Here is a 16,698-nt window from a genome sequence, read left to right on the forward strand (position 1 = left end):
CACCTGCGGCGCTGGGCCCAGTGTAGGATGCCCCAGTAACTGCTTTGGGTGAGGAGTTGGTACCCACCCCTAGGCCACCCTCCCTGGTGGGTGGGGACACTACAGAAGCTCACCTGGCTGCTCAGTCATTCTCCTCCTTCCCAGACAAAGCGGTAGCGGGACTGTCCAGAGCTAGCCCACTGGACAATTTCTGCAAGCATCAGACTCTCCTCTGTAGGGTGGCAGATAACTTGGACCTCAAAGTAGAGGAGATGGAGGAGCAGACAGACACCCTTTTTAACGTGCTGTCTGCATCCAGCCTGGCCCGACCCAGGTTGTGCTCCCGGTCCACAAAGGAGTCCTGAATATCACCAAGGCCATCTGGCAGACCCTGTCCTCCATCCCGTCCACCTTGAAAAGGGCGGAAAAGAAGTACTTCATCCCCGCGAAGGGATTCAAGTATCTATATACTCATCCGCCACCAGGTTCATTGATCATGTCGTCAACCAACAAACAGGACAAATGGGCCCACTAGTTCCACCCCTAAGAATAAAGAGGTGAAAAGACTCGATCTAGTCGGCTGAAAGATTTATTCTACGGCAAGCCTACAGTTTCGGGTGGCGAATCACCAGGCCCTCTTGGGATGCTACAAATTCAACTTGTGGGACTCTCTCCTCACATTCAAGGACTCCATGTTCCAGGAAGTGGCCCAAGAGTTTACCACCCGGTCCTCTCTCCAGTTGGCCTGGGAAGCCGCCAGTTCAGCTACCTGAGTGGTTGCCTCGATGGTGGTCTTGCGGCACAACTCCTGGCTCCAGACCACTGGCCTGTCCCAGGAGGTGCAGGCCTCGTTCCAGGACCTTCCATCTGATGGTGTTGGCCTGTTTTCTGATCAGATGGATGCGTGTCTGCACGGGCTGAAGGACACAAAGGCAACCCTCCGCTCCCTGGGTATGCACACGCCTTAGTCATCGAGGCAGCTGTTCTGGCCTCCCCCACCTCCTAGGCAGTGGCAATGTTGGCAGGGGCCTGTGAGGAGAAGAGACACAGGGTTTAGCCGTCGCCGCCCTTCGTCGTCCTGGTCTCCGGTGCAGCCTGGTGCGGCGAAATACCAAGGGGGCCAGAAGTACTCGTTTTGAGGGTGCGTCCGGGAGTGACGCACCAGCCAATAACCTGGATCCTGCCTGCCCGTTCCTCTACCACCTTTTCCCTTTCCATTCAGCCTGGTCACGGGTCACTTCAGACCACTGGGTCCTGGACATAGTGGCTCAGGTTATACCCTGCAATTTTTGGCCGCCCCTCCTTCCCGCCCCCCTCCCTTCCCAGTCCCTCTTTAGAGACCCATCTCATGAGCTGCAACTCTTTCAGGAGGTAGGTATGCAAGGAAGAGGGTTCTACTCCTGCTACTTCCTAATCCCAATGGCAAAAGGGGGGCTCAGGCCTATCCTAGACCTGCAGGGCCTGAACAAATCTCTCAAGAAGTTGAAGTTCCTCATGGTTTCCCTGGCCTCCATCATCCCCTCCCTGGATCCGGGGGATTGGTATGCCACTCTTGACTTGAAGGACATTTACTTCCATGTGTCCATATTCCTGGGGCCCAGGCATTTCCTGCTTTTTTCGGTGGCAGAGCGCCACTTTCAGTTTATAGCACTGCCTTTTGGCCTGTCTTAGGTCCCCAGGGTGTTCACAAAGTGCGTAGCTCCAGTGGCAGCCTACCTGAGGCATCGAGGGGTCCAGATCTTCCCATATCTCGATGTTTGGCTCATCAAGGGCAGGTCTCTGGAGGAGGTCCAGAGGAGCCTCGATCTGGTGCGCTCCACTTGAAGAGACCTGGGCCTCCTAGTAAACACAGAAAAATCCACATTAGCACCGGTTCAACACATAGAGTTAATCAACTCCAGGCGGGCCAGGACATTCCTGCCTGAGGCACAGTTTTAACCCATGTTGGACCTGATAACCCGCATATGGAGCCAACCGCTCACCACAGTCTACATGTGTCTGCAACTGATGGGCCACATGGCAGCATGCACCTATGTGGTAAGCCATGTGGGGCTTCATCTGAGGCCCCTGCAAACGTGGCTGGCCTCCGTCTACATTCCCAGCAGGCACCCCCTGGACTGAGTAGTCAGGGTGCCGAGCCACATCTTCTCATCGCTTGACTGGTGGCGGGATCCTAGGATGGTGCTGCAGGGAGTCCCTCTCTCACCCTGGTGTTGGACACGTAGGACCTGGTCCTGGGGGGCCTATCTGGGCTACCTCAGCACCCAGAGCCATTGGCTGCTGCACGACCTGGACCTTCTCATCAATCTCAGGGAACTCAGAGCAGTTCGCCTGGCGTGCCAGGCTTTCCTGCCCTGCCTGGAAGGCAAGGTGGTGCAGGTCCTGACAGACAATATGGCCACTAAGTACTACATCAACAGACAGGGCGGTGCCGGGTTTTCATCCCTCTGTCGGGAAGCGCTCAGTCTTTGGGACCTTTGTGTGCAGCACGACATTCACTTGGTGGCCGCCCACTTGCCTGGAGCCGAGGACATCCTGGTGGATCATCTCAGCAGGGCCTTCTCGTCTCGCCACAAGTGGTCACTTCACCCGAAGGTGGTCAGCCTAGTTTTCCAAAGGTGGGGGACTCCCCACGTGGACCTGTTCGCGTCCAGACAGAACAGGAAGTGCCACGTGTTCTGTTCTCTGCAGGGCAGGGACAAGTGCTCCCTGTCAGACGCCTTCCTGATCCCATGGTCTGGAGCGCTTATGTATGCCTTCCTGCTGGTACCACTAATCCACAGATTCCTGCTCAAAGTGAAGCAAGACAAAGCTTCAGGCATCCTCATAGCCCAGGCCTGGCTTTGTCAGCACTGGTTTGCCGTGCTCCTGAGTCTGTCGGCAGCTACCCCATTACAGCTGCCACTTTGGCTGGGTCTTTTGTCCCAGGACCATGGGAACCTGCTGCATCTGAACCTGGAGGCGCTGCACCTCACGGCCTGGTTTCTGCATGGCTGAGTGGGGAGGAGCAGCAGTGTTCTGCCAGTGTCCAGCATGTCCTGCTTGGCAGCAGGAAACCCTCCACCAGGGCTACCTATGTAGCAAAGTGGAAGTGGTTACGTGTTGGGCCTCGGATTGCCGTGTCTGGGTGGAGCAGGTCTCCCTGAAGGTCATCCTGGACTATCTACTATCTCTGAAGTTCCAGGGCCTGTTGCTGTCCTCTGTTAAGGTGCACCTGGTGTCCCTCTCAGCCTTCCATCCTCCGTTTCACGGCAGGTTGTTCTTCGCCCATCCCATGACAGTGCGGTTCCTGAAAGGTCTGGAGTACCTTTACCCTCAGGTCCAGGACCCAGTCCCTCCTTGGGACTTGAACCTTGTGCAGTCCAGGCTCATGGATGTTAGGATATAGATATTCAGGCCTGTCTGTAAAGGCCTATACTCTAAGAATGTAGGTATATGTTTTATCATTTAGCTAGTAATAGAGGTATACAAGAAAGAATCTGTGTAAGGGCCTTCTCTCACTGTGACAGTCTGAGGCCCTGCTGCTTAGCGAAAGGCATTGGCCTAAGAACAGTGCCTCAGACTGTTACAGTGAGAGAAGGCCCTTACACAGATTCTTTCTTGTATACCTCTATTACTAGCTAAATGATAAAACATATACCTACATTCTTAGAGTATAGGCCTTTACAGACAGGCCTGAATACCTATATCCTAACAATGGAATCCCCCCACTCTGAGCCCCTGGCATCCTGCTCCCTTCTGCTTCTCTCCTGGAAGGTCTCCTTTTTGGTCGCTATAACTTCAGCCCATAGGGTGTCCGAGAACAGGGTGCTCTTGTCTGAGCCCCCTTATATGGTCTTCTATAAGGACAAGGTCCAGCTGCGCCCTCACCCAGCCTTTATGCCCAAGGTAATTTCCCAGTTCCGTACTGGTCAGGAAATATATCTTCCGGTCTGCTGCCTGAAGCCTCATGTGACGGATGAGGAATGCAGGCTGCATTTCCCGGACATTAGGTGGGCATTAGCCTTCTTCATCGAAGGAATGAAGCCATTCCACAAGTCTTGGACAGAATGAAAGGTTGCCCAGTGTCCATCCAGAGAATCTCGTCCTGGATCACAGCCTGCATCCACTACTGCTATGAGCTGGTGAAGGTGCCCCCTCCAGTGATTGTGATGGCCCACTGAACTAGGGCGCAGGCATCATCAGCTGCCTTCCTTGTTCAGGTGCTGATCCAGGAAATTTGCTGAGCTGCGACCTGATAGTCCGTCCACACGTTTGCTCTGCACTGTGCGCTGACCCAGCAGGCTCAGGGTGATGCTGGTTTCGTCAGAGCAGTACTCTAATCTGCAAGACTGTGAATTCTGAGCCCTCCGCCACAGATTCTGCTTGTGAGTCACCTACAATGGAATTGACATGAGCAAGCACTCAAAGAAGAAAAGCTGGTTACCCACCTTTTGTAACTGTTCTTCGAGATGTGTTACTCATGCCCATTCCATTACCCACCCGCCTCCCCTCTGTCAGAGTTGTCGGCAAGAAGGAACCGAGAGGGCGCAGGGCCAGCAGCTCCTGATATACCATGCCGTGAGTGCAGTGCTCCAGCGGGTGCCACAGCCGGCCCTATAGGTACCACTAAGGCAAAAGTCTCCGATGGCTGCACACGTGGGCACGCTCACACTTACAGTGGAATGGACATGAGCAACACAGCTCGAAGAACAACAGTTACAAAAGGTGGGTAACCCGTGTTAGGATATAGATCATAGAATCATAGAATATCAGGGTTGGAAGGGACCTCAGGAGGTCATCTAGTCCAACCCCCTGCTCAAAGCAGGACCAATCCCCAATTAAATCATCCCAGCCAGGGCTTTTTCAAGCCTGACCTTAAAAACTTCTAAGGAAGGAGATTCTACCACCTCCCTAGGTAACGCATTCCAGTGTTTCACCACCCTCCTAGTGAAAAAGTTTTTCCGAATAGCCAACCTAAACCTCCCCCACTGCAACTTGAGACCATTACTCCTTGTCCTGTCCTCTTCTACCACTGAGAATAGTCTAGACCATCCTCTTTGGAACCACCTCTCAGGTAGTTGAAAGCAGCTATCAAATCCCCCCTCATTCTTCTCTTCCGCAGACTAAACAATCCCAGTTCCCTCAGCCTCTCCTCATAAGTCATGTGTTCCAGACCCCTAATCATTTTTGTTGCCCTTCGCTGGACTCTCTCCAATTTATCCACATCCTTCTTGTAGTGTGGGGCCCAAAACTGGACACAGTACTCCAGATGAGGCCTCACCAATGTCGAATAGAGGGGAACGATCACGTCCCTCGATCTGCTGGCTATGCCCCTACTTAAACATCCCAAAATGCCATTGGCCTTCTTGGCAACAAGGGCACACTGCTGACTCATATCCAGCTTCTCGTCCACTGTAACCCCTAGGTCCTTTTCCGCAGAACTGCTGCCTAGCCATTCGGTCCCTAGTCTGTAGCTGTGCATTGGGTTCTTCCGTCCTAAGTGCAGGACCCTGCACTTATCCTTATTGAACCTCATCAGGTTTCTTTTGGCCCAATCCTCCAATTTGTCTAGGTCCCTCTGTATCCTATCTCTGCCCTCCAACGTATCTACCACTCCTCCCAGTTTAGTATCATCCGCAAATTTGCTAAGAGTGCAATCCACACCATCCTCCAGATCATTTATGAAGATATTGAACAAAACCGGCCCCAGGACTGACTCCTGGGGCACTCCACTTGACACCGGCTGCCAACTAGACATGGAGCCATTGATCACTACCCGTTGAGCCCGACAATCTAGCCAACTTTCTACCCACCTTATAGTCCATTCATCCAGCCCATACTTCTTTAACTTGCTGGCAAGAATACTGTGGGAGACCGTGTCAAAAGCTTTGCTAAAGTCAAGAAACAATACATCCACTGCTTTCCCTTCATCCACAGAATCAGTAATCTCATCATAGAAGGCGATTAGATTAGTCAGGCATGACCTTCCCTTGGTGAATCCATGCTGACTGTTCCTGATCACTTTCCTCTCGTGTAAGTGCTTCAGGATTGATTCCTTGAGGACCTGCTCCATGATTTTTCCAGCGACTGAGGTGAGGCTGACTGGCCTGTAGTTCCCAGGATCCTCCTTCTTCCCTTTTTTAAAGATTGGCACTACATTAGCCTTTTTCCAGTCATCTGGGACTTCCTCCGTTCGCCACGAGTTTTCAAAGATAATGGCCAATGGCTCTGCAATCACATCTGCCAATTCCTTTAGCACTCTCGGATGCAACTCGTCCGGCCCCATGGACTTGTGCACGTCCAGCTTTTCTAAATAGTCCCTAACCACCTCTTTCTCCACAGAGGGCTGGCCATCTACTCCCCATGTTGCGATGCCCAGCGCAGCAGTCTGGGAGCTGTCCTTGTTAGTGAAGACGGAGGCAAAAAAAGCATTGAGCACATTAGCTTTTTCCACATCCTCTGTCACTAGGTTGCCTCCCTCATTCAGTAAGGGGCCCACACTTTCCTTGGCTTTCTTCTTGTTGCCAACATACCTGAAGAAACCCTTCTTGTTACTCTTGACATCTCTTGCTAGCTGCAGCTCCAGGTGCGATTTGGCCCTCCTGATTTCATTCCTACATGCCCGAGCAATATTTTTATACTCTTCCCTGGTCATATGTCCAACCTTCCATTTCTTGTAAGCTTCTTTTTTATGTTTAAGATCCGCTAGGATTTCACCATTAAGCCAAGCTGGTCGCCTGCCATATTTACTATTCTTTCGACTCATCGGGATGGTTTGTCCCTGTAACCTCAACAGGGATTCCTTGAAATATAGCCAGCTCTCCTGGACTCCTTTCCCCTTCATGTTAGTCCCCCAGGGGATACTACCCATCCGCTCCCTGAGGGAGTCAAAGTCTGCTTTCCTGAAGTCCAGGGTCCGTATCATGCTGCTTACCTTTCTTCCCTGTGTCAGGATCCTGAACTCGACCATCTCATGGTCACTGCCTCCCAGATTCCCATCCACTTTTGCTTCCCCCACTAATTCTTCCCTGTTTGTGAGCAGTAGGTCAAGAAAAGCTCCCCCCCTAGTTGGCCTGTCTAGCACTTGCACCAGATATTCAGGCCTGTCTGCAAAGGCCTGTACTTTAAGAATTTAGGTGTATTCTTATCACTTGGCTAGTTAGAGGTATAAAAGAAAGAATCAAAATCACTGTCTGCCAGTGTAAGGTCCTTCTCTTACTTTGACAATCTGAGGCCCTGTTCTTAGGCTAAGGGTATGTCTACACTACGGAATAAGGTCGAATTTATAGAAGTCGGTTTTTTAGAAGTCGGTTTTATATATTCGAGTGTGTGTGTCCCCACAGAAGTGCATTAAGTGCATTAACTCGGCGGAGTGCTTCCACAGTACCGAGGCTAGAGTCGACTTCCGGAGCGTTGCACTGTGGGTAGCTATCCCACAGTTCCCGCAGTCTCCGCTGCCCATTGGAATTCTGGGTTGAGATCCCAATGCCTGATGGGGCTGAAACATTGTCGCGGGTGCTTCTGGGTACATATTGTCAGTCCCCCCTTCCCTCCCTCCCTCCCTCCATGAAAGCAAGGGCAGACAATCGTTTCGCGCCTTTTTTCCTGAGTTACCTGTGCGGACGCCATACCACCGCAAGCATGGAGCCCGCTCAGGTAACCGTCACCATATGTCTCCTGGGTGCTGGCAGACGCGGTACGGCATTGCTACACAGTAGCAGCAACCCATTGCCTTCTGGCAGCAGACGGTACAATACGACTGGCAGCTGTCCTCGTCATGTCCGAGGTACTCCTGGTCGCCTGTGTGAGGTCGATCAGGAGCGCCTGGGCAGACATGGGCGCAGGGACTAAATTTTTAGTGACTTGACCAGGTCATTCTCTTAAGTCCGGCAGTCAGTCCTATTGAACCGTCTTATGGTGAGCAGGTAGGCAATATCTACCTTTGCACCGTCTGCTGCCAGCCAAAGATGTAAAATGTAGATGGAGTGGATCAAAACAAGAAATAGACCAGATTTGTTTTGTACTCATTTGCCTCCTCCCCTGTCTAGGGGACTCATTCCTCTAGGTCACACTGCAGTCACTCACAGAGAAGGTGCAGCGAGGTAAATCTAGCCATGTATCAATCAGAGGTCAGGCTAACCTCCTTGTTCCAATAAGAACAATAACTTAGGTGCACCATTTCTTATTGGAACCTTCCGTGAAGTCCTGCCTGAACTACTCCTTGATGTAAAGCCATCCCCTTTGTGGATTTTAGCCCCCTGAAGCCAACCCTGTAAGCCGTGTCGTCAGTCGCCCCTCCCTTCGTCAGAGCAACGGCAGACAATCATTCCGCACCTTTTTTCTGTGCGGACGCCATACCAAGGCAAGCATGGAGTCTGCTCAGCTCACTTTGGCAATTAGGAGCACATTAAACACCACACACATTATCCAGCAGTATATGCAGCACCAGAACCTGGCAAAGCGCTACCGGGCGAGGAGGCGACGTCAGCGCTGTCACGTGAGTGATCAGGACATGGACATAGATTTCTCTGAAAGCATGGGCCCTGCCAATGCATGCATCATGGTGCTAATGGGGCAGGTTCATGCTGTGGAACACCGATTCTGGGCTCGGGAAACAAGCACAGACTGGTGGGACCGCATAGTGTTGCAGGTCTGGGACGATTCCCAGTGGCTGCGAAACTTTCGCATGCGTAAGGGCACTTTCATGGAACTTTGTGACTTGCTTTCCCCTGCCCTGAAGTGCATGAATACCAAGATGAGAGCAGCCCTCACAGTTGAGAAGCGAGTGGCGATAGCCCTGTGGAAGCTTGCAACGCCAGACAGCTACCGGTCAGTTGGGAATCAATTTGGAGTGGGCAAATCTACTGTTGGGGCTGCTGTGATGCAAGTAGCCCACGCAATCAAAGATCTGCTGATATCAAGGGTAGTGACCCTGGGAAATGTGCAGGTCATAGTGGATGGCTTTGCTGCAATGGGATTCCCTAACTGTGGTGGGGCCATAGACGGAACCCATATCCCTATCTTGGCACCGGAGCACCAAGCCGGCGAGTACATAAACCGCAAGGGGTACTTTTCAATAGTGCTGCAAGCTCTGGTGATCACAAGGGACGTTTCACCAACATCAACGTGGGATGGCTGGGAAAGGTACATGACGCTCGCATCTTCAGGAACTCTGGTCTGTTTCAAAAGCTTCAAGAAGGGACTTTATTCCCAGACCAGAAAATAACTGTTGGTGATGTTGAAATGCCTATATGTATCCTTGGGGACCCAGCCTACCCCTTAATGCCATGGCTCATGAAGCCGTACACAGGCAGCCTGGACAGTAGTCAGGAGCTGTTCAACTACAGGCTGAGCAAGTGCAGAATGGTGGTAGAATGTGCATTTGGACGTTTAAAGGCGCGCTGGCGCAGTTTACTGACTCGCTTAGACCTCAGCGAAACCAATATTCCCACTGTTATTACTGCTTGCTGTGTGCTCCACAATATCTGTGAGAGTAAGGGGGAGACGTTTATGGCGGGGTGAGAGGTTGAGGCAAATCGCCTGGCTGCTGGTTACGCGCAGCCAGACACCAGGGCGGTTAGAAGAGCACAGGAGGGCGCGGTACGCATCAAAGAAGCTTTGAAAACCAGTTTCATGACTGGCCAGGCTACGGTGTGAAAGTTCTGTTTGTTTCTCCTTGATGAAACCCCCCGCCCCTTGGTTCACTCTACTTCCCTGTAAGCTAACCACCCTCTCCTCCTCCCTTCGATCACCGCTTGCAGAGGCAATAAAGTCATTGTTGCTTCACATTCATGCATTCTTTATTCATTCATCACACATATAGGGGGATGACTACCAAGATAGCCCAGGAGGGGTGGTGCAGGAGGGAAGGAAAATGCCACACAGCACTTTAAAAGTTTACAACTTTAAAATTTATTGAATGACAGCCTTCTTTTTTTTGGGCAATCCTCTGTGGTGGAGTGGCTGGTTGGCCAGTGGCCCCCCCACCGCGTTCTTGGGCGTCTGGGTGTGGAGGCTATGGAACTTGGGGAGGAGGGCGGTTGGTTACACAGGGGCTGTAGTGGCAGTCTGTGCTCCAGCTGCCTTTGCTGCAGCTCAACCATACACTGGAGCACACTGGTTTGGTCCTCCAGCAGCCTCAGCATTGAATCCTGCCTCCTCTCATCACGCTGCCGCCACATTCGAGCTTCAGCCCTCTCTTCAGCCCGCCACTTACTCTCTTCAGCCCGCCACCTCTCCTCCTGGTCATTTTGTGCTTTCCTGCAGTCTGACATTATTTGCCTCCACGCATTCGTCTGTGCTCTGTCAGTGTGGGAGGACAGCATGAGCTTGGAGAACATTTCATCTCGAGTGCGTTTTTTTTTCTTTCTAATCTTCACTAGCCTCTGGGAAGGAGAAGATCCTGTGATCATTGAAACACATGCAGCTGGTGGAGAAAAAAAAAGGGACAGCGGTATTTAAAAAGACACATTTTATAAAACACTGGCTACACTCTTTCAGGGTAAACCTTGCTGTTAACATTACATACATAGCACATGTGCTTTCGTTCCAAGGTTGCATTTTGCCTCCCCCCACCGCGTGGCTACCCCCTCAACCCTCCCCCCTCCCTGTGGCTAACAGCGGGGAACATTTCTGTTCAGCCGCAGGCAAACAGCCCAGCAGGGATGGGCTCCTCTGAGTGTCCCCTGAAGAAAAGCACCCTATTTCAACCAGGTGACCATGGATTATATCTCACTCTCCTGAGGATAACACAGAGAGATAAAGAACGGATGTTGCTTGAACGCCAGCAAACATACACTGCAATGCTTTGTTGTACAATGATTCCCGAGTACGTGTTACTGGCCTGGAGTGGTAAAGTGTCCTACCATGAAGGACGCAATAAGGCTGCCCTCCCCAGAAACCTTTTGCAAAGGCTTTGGGAGTATATCCAGGAGAGCCGCGAATGCCAGGGCAAAGTAATCCTTTCACATGCTTGCTTTTAAACCATGTATGGTATTTTAAAAGGTACACTCACCGGAGGTCCCTTCTCCGCCTGCTGGGTCCAGGAGGCAGCCTTGGGTGGGTTCAGGGGGTACTGGCTCCAGGTCCAGGGTGAGAAACAGTTCCTGGCTGTCGGGAAAACCGGTTTCTCCGCTTGCTTGCTGTGAGCTATCTACAACCTCGTCATCATCATCATCTTCTTCGTCCCCAAAACCTGCTTCCATATTGCCTCCATCTCCATTGAAGGAGTCAAACAACACGGCTGGGGTAGTGGTGGCTGAACCCCCTAAAATGGCATGCAGCTCATCATAGAAGCGGCATGTTTGGGGCTCTGACCCGGAGCGGCCGTTCGCCTCTCTGGTTTTCTGGTAGGCTTGCCTCAGCTCCTTCAGTTTCACGCGGCACTGCTTCGGGTCCCTGTTATGGCCTCTGTCCTTCATGCCCTGGGAGATTTTGACAAAGGTTTTGGCATTTCGAAAACTGGAACAGAGTTCTGATAGCACGGATTCCTCTCCCCATACAGCGATCAGATCCCGTACCTCCCGTTCGGTCCATGCTGGAGCTCTTTTGCGATTCTGAGACTCCATCATGGTCACCTCTGCTGATGAGCTCTGCATGGTCACCTGCAGCTTGCCACGCTGGCCAAACAGGAAATGAGATTCAAAAGTTCGCGGTTCTTTTCCTGTCTACCTGGCCAGTGCATCTGAGTTGAGAGTGCTGTCCAGAGCGGTCACAATGGAGCACTCTGGGATAGCTCCCGGAGGCCAATACCATCGAATTGTGTCCACAGTACCCCAAATTCGACCCGGCAAGGCCGATTTAAGCGCTAATCCACTTGTCAGGGGTGGAGTAAGGAAATCGATTTTAAGAACCCTTTAAGTCGAAATAAAGGGCTTCATCGTGTGGACGGGTGCAGGTTTACATCGATTTAATGCTGCTAAATTCGACCTAAAGTCCTAGTGTAGACCAGGGCTAAGGCCTTTGGCTAAGCAACAGAGGCAGCCATAAAGCTGGGACACGACCGGTCACATCCTCACATTCCAAACTAGTCACATTGAAAGAAGGTGCTATCGGGCTGTTAGGAATACACTCCTGTCCTGATAATGCCTGTCACCTCCAGGGAAAGAGAAGTGCTTAGAAGATGTAAAAGGAAACTTGGTTTGATAGCATCCTGTCTGGCAAGAACTCACTTATCAATAGCTGGGATGTGAAATCCTCACTTCTGTATTGTTTTGTCATTATAGTTCCCACTTTGCTATTGTTTGTCTGTATAATCTCTGTCTGGTTCTGTGATTGTTTCTATCTGCTGTATAATTAATTTTGCTGGATGTAAACTAATTAAGGTGGTGGGATATAATTGGTTACATAATCATGTTACAATATGTTAGGATTGGTTAGTTAAATTTCAGGAAAATGGTAGGTTAAGGTATAGCTAATCAGAACTCAAGTTTTACTATATAGTCTGCAGTCAATCAGGAAGTGGGTGGGTGGGTCTGGGGAGGGGAAATGGGAACAGGGAATGGGGTTGGGGAAATTGGAATCATGTTTTGCTAAAGGGGGAAATGGGAACAGGGAATGGGGGTAAGGAAATTGGAATCATGTTTGGCTAAAGGGGGAAATGGGAACAGGGACACAGGTGTAAGGCTATGTGGTGTCAGAGCTGGGAAGGGGGACACTAAGGAAGGAAACTGGAATCATGCTTGCTCGAAGTTCACCCCAATAAACACTGAATTGTTTGCACCTTTGGACTTGTATTTGTTGCTCTCTGTTCATGCGAGAAGGACCAGGGAAGTAAGTGGGTGAAGGAATAAGCCCCCTAACAACCCGTTTTTTTTCTTGAAGCTCCAGCTCCTTGAGTCAGGTGGTTATGTGAGAATCTCAGCTTTCATTTTTTTTAAATAGAGGTTTGGAGCTCTCATGGCTGCAGAGAAAAGCCTGAATATGTGTTAACTCTAAAGGCTTAAAAGCAGAGGCCCAACACTTCTTATTTTTTTTTAAATCTCACGATTTTTTTGAGGGCCTGGCTGATGATTTTTGAATGTTTAGCAATACAATGGTCTTCTGCTGTCCAGTTAGCATTTTGGGCATCAAACCAGCAATTATGGTAACATATAGAATTTGCAATCCTTAATGTACAGGGCTTTGTTGGGGGAGGAATATGAGGATTCTCCAGGATGCTCTCAAAAGGCCCAACATCAGGTATGTGCAAAGGCTTTCAGTAGAAGTTAGAACAACCTTAAGGGCTGCTCTATCTTGCCCTTGCAGTAACACCCCCCTGCGGCCATGGCCCTTCTTAAATGCCCCCAGCACATCACCTATGCTGGCCAACCCAGGAACAGCTAATAACTCCCCTCTGTGCTTCTGGGATAGCCCAGGGGGACTGGGAATACAGCAGGATCTGACCCAGGAACATTAGAACCAACATAATAACTAGCCATTCACCATCATTACCAGAGCTGGTCAAATAGTGTAGGAACCTGTTCACAGACACTGAGTCTTGCAGTTTGATTTAGAATTTAATGAACAGTCTCTTCCCCTTCCTTATTACTGTTCACAGGCATTGCACAACGGCAGTTGTGTTGGTATGGATGTTGTCGGAAAGCCGACATCAGGGCAGCAACAGATGCATTTAATCAAGGGGCAAAATTCAGTTAATTTTGTCCAGTTAGGGAACAGAAACAACACCCAGGAGACATACAGGACCAGGAACAAAGGAAGAGAACTCAATTGCCAATAATGTATTTTAATAGGCTTCCCCTCTCCCAGAAGCTGGGTTGCAGGGGTGTGTGGTCTGAGAGAGGCTGGGGGAATTCTTTTTAGAGGTTGGAGCTGTCATCTGTGCTGGAGGAGGCAGGTGCTGCTGTGGGTTCAAGGGCTCTGACTGCATTAAAGTTGGTTGGATTTTTTCCAACACTTTGGTCTCGCCTCTTTTTTTTTTTTTTTTTGATACCTCTAATGCCACAGTACAATTGACTAAGTATTCAGCACAGATAGTCTATCTCAAATGTGTTAATATAAGCACATTACTCAAACAGATCGAGGCTGGTTTAAGCGATAAGATACATTCTACAGTTAATAGTTCTGCAATTTCATATTTGAGTTCCTTAGAACTTTTGGGTGAATACCATCTGATTCTGGTCAATTATTACTATTTTATTTATCAATTTGTTCCAAAATCTCCTCTACTGACCTCAATCTGGGACGGTTCCTCAGATTTGTCACCTAAGAAGAATGGCTCGGGTGTGGGGATGTCCCCCATATCCTTTGCATTGAAGACTGATGCAAAGAATTCATTTAGCTTCTCTGCAATGGCCTTGTTGTCCTTGAGTGCTCCTTTTAGCACATAAATTGTCCTGTGGCCCCACTGACTGTTTGGCAGGCTTCCTGCTGTTGATTACTAAAATTTTTTTCCTGTTAGTTTTGTGTCTTTATCTAGTTGCTCTTCAAATTCTTTCTTCGCCTGCTTTATTGTACTTTGTTACACTTGACTTGTCAGAGCTTACACACCTTTTAATTTTCCTTACTAAGTTTTGACTTCCACTTTTTAAAGGATGCCTTTTTGCCTCTAACTGCCTCTTTTACTTGGCTGTTCCGCCATGTTGGCATTTTTGGGGGCCTCTTAGTGTTTTTTGATTTGGGGTATAGCTATAGTTTAAGCCTCTATTATGGTGGTTTTAAATAGTCTCCATGCAGTTTGCAGGAGTTCTACCCCTGTGAGTGTGCCTTTTACTTTTCATTTAACTAGTTTTCTCATTTGTGTGTAGTTCCCCTTTTTGCAATTAAATGCTTCCTAGTCTGAATTTTTAGGAAGGAAAAAGTCAAACGCAGAATCACAACATGGATAATAACTGGCTAGGTGGGAGTGCTGCTGAAAAGGATCATGGGAGCGAGGGTAATAGTGGATCACAAATTGGATGTGAATCAACAATATGATGCAGTTTCAAACAAGGCTAATATCATTCTAGGGTGTATTAACAGGAGTGTTGTATATAAGACAGGACAAGGAAGATAATTGTCCTGCTCTACTTGGCACTAGTGAGGTCTCAGCTGGAGTACGGTGTCCAATTCTGTGCACCATACTATAGGAAAGATGTGAACAAATTGGAGAATGTCCGGGGAGAGAAACAAACATGAAAAAAAGTTTAGAAAACCTGACCTATGAGGAATGGTTAAGAAAACTGGGCATGTTTAGTCTTGAGAAAAGAAGAGGGGGGTTGGGTGGGGTGGGGTGGGGCGGGGCAGGGAGGGTGGACCTGATTACAATCTTAAATACGTAAAGGGCTATTGTAAAGAGGACTGTGATCAACTGTTCTTCCCGTCCACTGAAGGTAGAACAAGAATGGACTTAATCAGCAGCAAGGGAGATTTAGGACAGATATTAGAAAAAACTTTCTAACTATAAGGGTAGTTAAACTCTTGACTAGGCTTCCAAGGGATGTGGTGCAATTGCCATCACTGGAGGTTTTAAAGAACAGATTGGACTAATGCCTGTCAGGGATGGTCTGGTTTACTTGGCTCTGTCCCCGTGCAGGGCTCTGGACTTGACACCCTCTCCAGGTCCCTTCCAGTCTTATGTTTCTATGGCTCTGATTCTGTTTGTTGGGAATCCTGGCCACTTGCAATTGCACTTGGTCCTGCACAGATACTGATCTTTAGAAGGTGGAAAATCTCTCGTGTTCTAGTTTTACCAGTTTGGTATATGAACATGGCAGAAACTGCTGCTTAGAATCATCTAATTTATAAGATGAACGAAGAATGATGTATACTATGCTAGGGATTTATGCCACGTGAAAGCTTTGTAAAGGAGAGCAGCTTGGGAGTGTTGGGATGCTGTGTGCATCTGTCATGCACCAGGAAAAGTGGTGCAGCCGCTCGGTCTTTTGTATGTGTTGTACTTTTTTCTTTCCCTTTCCACAGTGTTTGTTTTATGAGTTTGTCAATCTCTTAAAATCGATGAAGACATAACATAAAAGAAGGAGACAAATGTTGGCCAGTGTTCAAGCAGCACAATTTCAGGCACGTCTTATCTCCAAAGAGTCACCCACAGTACAGAGTCCTGATAATATGCAGCGGTATGTGCAGCCAGCAACCGAGGCTTTACTAGCTTCCCAATCCAGCAATAACGTGAGTGGGGTCATTGGGTTCTAAAGCCCAGTCAGTCCCCTTAGTAGTAAGTGCCAGGAGCCAGAGAAGTCTGGTCCTGGGGAGCTTTTTTTCAGGCGCTGAGTCTGGGTCCCTTTATGCAGGGCTAAGATTATTTTGCCAACTACATAAACAAACTAGGGAAATACAACATATTAAAACATCCGGATTGGTTAATAATTAAATCACACAGTGTTTTAATATCATTCTGCAAAGAGCCCCAGGAGACACATTAAAGAGGCACTTGTGGCTCACAAGCCTCAGTCCAAGTATCACTGGCCTAGATAATACTTAGCCCTGCCTTGGGTGCAGGGGACTGGACTAGAAGACCTCAAGAGGTCTCTTCCAGGCTTACATTTGTATGATTCATTTTGCTAACCTGTTGTTCCATCAGCAGACACCAGATGGCGATATAGAGAAAATAAATATCTCTGCTTGCAGAGGCAATAAAGTCATTGTTGCTTTACGTTCATGCATTCTTTATTAATTCATCACACAAATAGGGGGATAACTGCCAAGGTAGCCCAGGTGGGGTGGTGGAGGAGGGAAGGACAAGGCCACACACCACTTTAAAAGTTTAAAACTTTAAAACTTATTGAATGCCAGCCTTCTGTT

The 16,698-nt window shown here is 49.2% G+C and overlaps 1 protein-coding gene across 1 annotated transcript; it reads right to left on the reverse strand.

Moving 5' to 3' along the window:
* Positions 1 to 1,691: 1,691 nt before the first annotated feature.
* On the reverse strand, positions 1,692 to 11,385 carry LOC141984977 (uncharacterized). Its single transcript, XM_074949021.1, has 3 exons — positions 10,976 to 11,385; positions 9,949 to 10,387; positions 1,692 to 1,818 (listed from the first exon to the last, which is right to left on the reverse strand). The coding sequence occupies exons 1-3, from the start codon at positions 11,379 to 11,381 to the stop codon at positions 1,692 to 1,694; spliced, it is 972 nt and encodes a 323-aa protein (XP_074805122.1). The 5' UTR covers positions 11,382 to 11,385.
* Positions 11,386 to 16,698: the final 5,313 nt, after the last annotated feature.

The sequence above is a fragment of the Natator depressus genome, chromosome 1 (assembly GCF_965152275.1).
Source record: "Natator depressus isolate rNatDep1 chromosome 1, rNatDep2.hap1, whole genome shotgun sequence".
NCBI classification, from domain to species: Eukaryota; Metazoa; Chordata; order Testudines; family Cheloniidae; genus Natator; species Natator depressus.

Coding starts and splice junctions, on each gene's coding strand:
- LOC141984977 (XM_074949021.1), bottom strand. CDS start 11,381: ATGAAGGACAGAGGCCATAACAGGGACCCGAAGCAGTGCCGCGTGAAA. Junction 10,388..10,975: donor AGGCGGAGAAGGGACCTCCG/GTGAGTGTACCT, acceptor TTTCTCCACCAG/CTGCATGTGTTTCAATGATC. Junction 1,819..9,948: donor CCCAGACGCCCAAGAACGCG/GTGGGGGGGCCA, acceptor TGTGTTTACTAG/GAGGCCCAGGTCTCTTCAAG.